Below are 6,529 nucleotides of genomic sequence, written 5' to 3'. Positions count from 1 at the left end.
CCTTCTAAGTGAATCCGACGCCGGGTGTGTGTACTATAGTCTTATGTGTCTGAATGTCTAGTGAAGCCTAAGCAGACTCTGGCAGACACCGATCTTCCTCCCCACAGCCCTCTCCCACCTACTTCCAGGCTTTCATCCCACTCAGATGGAAATGGGATACTCATTCCTCATCAGGATGAAATCCAGCCAGCCTGCCTTGCTTCCCAGGCCTCGATGCCTTCCCCTTTGCCACATCTCCTTGGCTGACAATCCGGATGAAAGGGCGTCTAGGTATTGACTACGAGCCCCCCTTCCCACTGTCCAATAAAAGACTTGACCGAGATGTTTATAATCATTTAATCAATGTTCCAAACACACACTTCATGGGGCTACAGGTGAATTTCATGATGACGGAAGCTGGTGTACCACCCACCCAAAGGACCACAATTACTAGCAGTTACCAGAAACCCGACACCAACCAGAAAGATACCGTAGGAAACAGCATGATCACTTAGCCAAAGAGGTTCTTTGGGATTCTTACTCTCCTCTTCCTCCCCCCTCAAGGACCTTCTCCAGGGTATGGATGCTCAGGATGAGAGAAACGGGTGGGGAGGTCCCATCACACCCGTGCAAAGAGGCGCGCTGAGAACCCCATACCTCCGATGCAACAAGGTGACCCGAGGCACAGGCTCGCTCAATAAATAAATAATTCCCAGAAGCCACCCCTGGGAGCTGGCGGGCCCAGGGACACCAAGCCTGAGCAGCCACCCTCCCGAGGCCTGGCCGGACCGCTCGCTACGTGTTGCACACCAGCACGTCTGCAAAGGGTCCCTGGAGGGTCTTGTTGAAGATGCAGCGGACCCACACCAGGTAGGTTGTGAAGGGCTTGATGTTCTCAGTGAAGGTGTGGTTCTGCAGGGCCAGGATATAAGGCACGTAGGTGTTCTCCCCCTGCTCCTGGAGCCACACCTCGTACTTCACCTCCCTCACCTTCAGGTACTTGAGGTTCCACGGGATCTGCCAGGAGACGGTGAGGCGGGCCTCGGAGGCGCCCTGCACCGACGCCTGACACCGCGCCTCCCGCACCTTGCCGGGGTACAAACTGACCGTCCACTTCTGCTTCCTCGGCCCCGGCCGGCCCTTCACCACGTGCCGTATGGTTTGGATGAGCGACGGGATGTCCACCTTGGTGTCCTGGTAGATTCGGAAGAGCCACTCAGGGTTCCGGCAACAGAGGTGCCGCGGGACCTCCCGGCTTTGCAGGATCCGGGCCTGCTCGGCCCGGTCTAGGTGGGTGATACCCCCCTGGTCCCAGGGCCGCTCTGGGTGCGTGACCGTGTTCTCTGGCAACGTGTTCCGCCAGGCTACGTACTGGAGGTCCATGCCGGGCAGCGTGGCCAGTGTCTTATAGGGGGTGTAGTGGTCAGGGTTGATGGCGTAGGGAAAGAGCTCCACCACGGCTGCCCCGCGGGGCAGGAAGAGGGCAGTGACCAGCTGGGCCCCGTGCATGCTGACTAGCATGGAGGCGTTGCTGACCAGCCGCACCACGTCTGCAAAGGCGTGGTCCTCCAGGGACACCGTCACGGTCTTCATCTGAAACTCCTGGGCCAGTGCCAGCAGCAGCTCTGCCTCATTCAGGATGAGTCTGTTCTGGGTGCGGGTGAAGACCAGGAGGTACTCCTCGCCCAGGGGGCTGCCTGTGTGGCTCACGTTCAGCTTCTCCGTCAGGAACCTGGCAAACTGCCGGATCTCGTTGCCCGAGACAAGGATGTTGGCCTTCGGGCCCTGGGGCTGGACGAAGCCATACTGGTACCAGGTGGTGATCTTGGAGAGGCCCACGAAGGCATGGGAGAAGCACAGCAGCCGGCCCAGGGCCTTCAGCTGCGCCCGCAGGAGGGGCTGCTTGGGGCTGAGCAGCTTGTAGAGGTCAAAGTGGGCGCCCTCGCCCCAGCCCTCCATGAAGAAGAGCCGGGCCTCGCGGGCCAGGCCGGGGAACTGCCGCAGGGTGTAGAAGAGGGGCAGCAGGTCGTCGTGGAAGACGTGCATGAGGTTGTCAGGGTTGAAGCGGTTGGCGATGAGGGCCACGTCAGGCACGAACACCGGCTTGGGCATGAAGCGCAGGGCGGCGGCCGGCAGCTCCACGAAGTTGAAGTACTGGGTGTTGTGGTCCTCCACGGTGGACAGGTCGAGCAGGGCCGGCTGGAAGCGCCGGGAGCCCAGGCTGGGCAGCATCACGGAGGCGTTGCCGTGGAAGAAGATGAACTCCTCGGCCTCGCTGGAGTAGCAGAGCCACTTGAAGCGGCAGAGGCGGTCGGTGTGCGTGCGGCCGGTGCACACCATGTGCGTGCCACCCTCCGTCAGGATCTGCAGGGCCTTTGCGTAGTCGATCCGCATCGCGGGGGCGGGCTCCGGGGCTCGGCTGCCGAGGGCCAGCTCCTCCTCCAGGGAGGCCGCATGCTCGCGCAGCCTCACGTGCTTCCACAGCACGGCTGCCAGCACCGACACCAGGAGGGCGTTGAGCACCGCCGAGAGGTGCATCCTAGTGCCGCAGCGAGGCCCTAGTGAGACGACGGCCCCTGGGAAGCACCTCGGGCCTGGCGGGCTTTACCCATCCCTGCAGGCACCCGGAGGACCAGCAGAGGCCTGCGGGAGGAGAGAAGGAAAAGGAAAAGGTGTCTGCACGGCGTGTCTGGAGTCACCCCGAGCGCCCGCTCTGCGCCAGGCATTGCGCTGGGCTCTGCTACGGCACTGGATCCTTGCATCGCTCTGCACATTTGAAGATACGGCAGGCTGGACCGCTGTTCAAAAATATTCACTCCCCTCCCTCCCCTGCTGCTTCCATGGGGGAATATACATCCCTGCACCTGGACTTCGGGCTTGGCCACATAACTTGCTTTGGCCAATGAGATGTTAGCAGACAGAACACATCAGAGGCTTGAAAAGTGCTTGTGTGACTATCTTTGCCCTCTTTAAACTTAGGATGTTTCCATGAGAAGAATGTGTTCAGCCTAACTTCCTGGTCCCAGGAGAAGAGATCTGTGTGTGGAGCACAGCTGCTCCAGCCATGCTCAGTCTGGCTCAGCTGGCCCCCAGATTTGTAATTGAGTCCAGCCAAGATCATCAGAACCACCGGTCAAACCCAGCCAAGACCAGGCAACACAGAGACATGTGAGCTGAATAAGTGCTTCTTATTGTAGGTCACTGAAATTCTGGGGCTGTTTGTTATGAAGCACTGCTGCAGCAAAAGATAACCAGCAAAGGTTATCTGTGACAAGAGGCCTCAGGGAAATTCCCATTAAGGGCCCGACATTCCTGGTACTGCAAGGTAAGGACTTCACCTCACCATGGGCACATACAGGACAGAAGGCCTGTGAGCCCAGTCCCCAGGCTGCACACCAGGACCCCACGTGCCCCTTCTCAGGACACGTGGCACACATGCATGGGGGAGACAGGGAACATCTGCTCTTGCTTAAAGCTCCTGTTTGGAAATCACGCCTGCTGGTTTTTAGATCTCCATGAAAAGATGGGTAGAAACTTGTCCCCTCAGTGCTCCACAGTGTGTCTGAATATCACCACTGACAATGGTTTTGTATATTGAGGCAAAACCTCCAAAGGGTTAAACTTCCTGTCCCACATACACACACCTACAGGGAGCCCTGGCTGAGCTGTGGGCATTTGCTCCCATTTTTTCCGTACCACCAGGAAGGGTATCATACCTGCTCTGAGGCCCAGGACTGCTCAAACGATCGAAGAATCTCACCCTCAGCCCTCACAGGAACAGCATGGGTAACACCTGACACCAGCCATGGGGTGAGAGGATAGGGCAGGGGCAGCTGCCTTCTCAGCTGGCTTTTGACTGAGCCTTCAGTCAGCCCTGTTCATCTCTAGGGCAGGGTCTCTATAAGCCCAGAAACCCTGTAGCTGAGAAATCTGTTTAAGCATCAGTCAGCGTTTCTCAGTCTTTTCAAACCCATGCACCCACTAATAATACAGAGAAACTCTTTCATGCCTCAAACTGACCTGTAAAGTCCAGCATCCCCTTCCCCCAAGAATCTCTCACACACAAGACTCTCTTCTGCCATATCTGCTCCCCAAGACAACAGGATTTCATCAACTTCTACTTTCTGAAGTTCGTATTTTATATCTATATCTGTAATATGTAAAATAATATTGCTGCATATACTTTTCCAAATATATGTGTCCCCATCTAGAAATTCTCCACCCAGCCTCACCAGCTAAGAACTACTTTGCTATAAGGTTGAACCACGTTAAATTGCTGATGGTTGACAATTTCCGACCAGTGTCCTACGGTCCTGCCACGGGAACCAACTATCCTTACCACCTCTGTGGTACAGACAGTACCAAGGCAGCTCGAGAGAGAAAACCCGGTGTACCCAAATAGGGGAGAAGAGACAGATCTCCCTTACAGAATTCCAGTTAATAAATGTAGAAGCAATGATGGAGAAAGAAAATCACCATTTGGCAAACATCACAGCAATAACTGTTTCAGGCAAGATCCACTGATGGATGCTAAAATTAGTGGGTGAAAGTATGATGAGAATCAGGAAATTTGCGTAGTCTCCAAGTATCTCCCTATGAGATACATATTAATGACAAAGGTAAAAATAGAAATTTTACAGCAGAGAAGCTTGGCAGACATCCCCTGAACCAAACAATCAACATTACCATCACCAGTAATAATCTACTGACATCGTGTACCCCTTGATATGATGTGCTGAGAAGGGTACCTCATTGCTGGAGCCTTCCTGCCCGAACTACATAACTGCAATCTATATTTCTAAATGGGGAAAACTTGGTTCTAGTTCCAGTTCTAGCTCTGAATATGGTCTATACATTAGTTAAGAAAGAAAACATTAAACCCAAATTGAAGGATATTCTACAAAATACCTGACCAGGACTCTTCAAGAGTTAAAGTCATAAAAGCCAAGGGAAGACTGAGGAGGTCCCAGATTGGACGAGAGTAAGGAGACAAGACAACAAAATGCAATGTGGACTCCTGGGCCAGAAAAAGGACATTAGTAGGACAATGGCAGAATCTGAATAAGGTTCATGGTACAGTATCAAGCCTGTGTTAATTTCCTGGTTTTGATATTTATACTGTGGTCATGTAAGATGTTAACATTAGGGGAAGCTGAGTGAAGCGTTTTTTGTAACTTTGATGTAAGTCTCAAATTATTTCAAAATAAAAAGTTATTAAAAAAATTAGATAACTTAAGAAACAAGAGGACATAAGTATTTATAGGTAAAATAACATGTATGTGGTTTGTTCTAAAATACTCCAGCAAAAAAGGCATGGAGAGAGATGGAATAAGACAGTAGGATATTGGTAGTTGAAGATGATGATGGGGTCTTGTTTTGATCCCTTTTGAGTTTATTTGACATTTTGCATGTGAAAAAGGAAACAAAGAATCAAACAGATCACTATTACAAAATGACAGAATACTGGATAGTGGATGAGTAATAAATTAATGCTCAGAAAAAATAATAAAATAAAATAAAGCTTTCCCTGGAGAGATGGGAGGCAGACGGGTGCGGCATGAGCTGATGCATGTTTTGCTCTGACCGTAGACAAGAACGGTTTCCAACAGCAGCTAAAGCTAAAACACACACCAGGGGAACATCAGAAAGCAAGACCCCCAGGAAATGAGGAAAGACCCACCTCCAACCTGAGCAGGCATCTGGGCCCCCAGGTACTCACCGCCTCTCGAGTGAGCATTCTGCTACCTGTCCCTCGCCCAGGTGTCCTTGTGGTGAAAGGCAGGCTTGGCAGCAGGTGGAGAGGTGGACAGGGGCCACAGGCAGGCAGGAGGACTGGGGGGATGTGTGTGCAGCAGCCAATCCCAGTTAAGTCACTGAGCTTGGGGGCCTTGGGGCAAAGCTTATGGGAACCAGGGAACAAGGGGATAGGGGCCTCGCAGGGCCAAAAGGCAACTAGGCAGAGACCAGCCTTAGGGCCTGGGGAATGGGAAGGACGGCTTCTAATCAGATGGTAAGTCCTCCACCCACCCCCAGGCCCTGCCAGAATGGTGCTGACAGAAGGCAGGACAAATACAGACTCGCCCACGTGGACCTCCCATGGACGCTTCAGGCTTTCCAGTTACCCTTCCAAGAGGGAAAATGGGAGAAAAGGTTTGCTGGGGATGGACAGAAGATTTCCCTAGAAATAAAGCATGGTGGTTAAAGCATGGGGCCCTGAGGTCAGATTGCCTGGGTTTCTAACTTTACCACTTACGGGCCAAGCGGGCTGCGCCAACATCTGATGGGAACGGTCACGTAAATCCCCCAATCCCATCCTCCCCACAAGAGATGGCCCAGAGGCGTGTTCTACACTGGCTCCCAGAACTCCTAACAGATTAAGTGGATTACACAGTTGCCCGCAGTGGGAACTGGCCTTCTCCCCCACCCTGTCTCATTTCCCCACTGCCCTGTTCATGTGTATTGCGATCAAGTGCAAATAATCTACTTGCACTTGAATCCTCGTCTCAGAATCTGCTTCTGGGGGAATGTTAAATTAACACAGATATTATTG

The 6,529-nt window shown here is 52.9% G+C and overlaps 1 protein-coding gene across 1 annotated transcript; it reads right to left on the bottom strand.

Annotated features, from left to right (window-relative positions):
- Positions 1 to 333: 333 nt before the first annotated feature.
- Positions 334 to 2,517, bottom strand: POMGNT2 (protein O-linked mannose N-acetylglucosaminyltransferase 2 (beta 1,4-); the record flags this gene model as incomplete). The annotated part of the gene is made up of 1 exon (XM_079713885.1): positions 334 to 2,517. The coding sequence occupies one exon, from the start codon at positions 2,515 to 2,517 to the stop codon at positions 775 to 777; it is 1,743 nt and encodes a 580-aa protein (XP_079570011.1). The 3' UTR covers positions 334 to 774.
- Between the last annotated feature and the right edge of the window lie 4,012 nt (positions 2,518 to 6,529).

Source organism: Hyperoodon ampullatus (assembly GCF_949752795.1).
Source record: "Hyperoodon ampullatus genome assembly, chromosome: 10".
Classification (NCBI taxonomy): domain Eukaryota; kingdom Metazoa; phylum Chordata; class Mammalia; order Artiodactyla; family Ziphiidae; genus Hyperoodon; species Hyperoodon ampullatus.
This window is presented reverse-complemented; position numbering and strand designations above follow the sequence as displayed.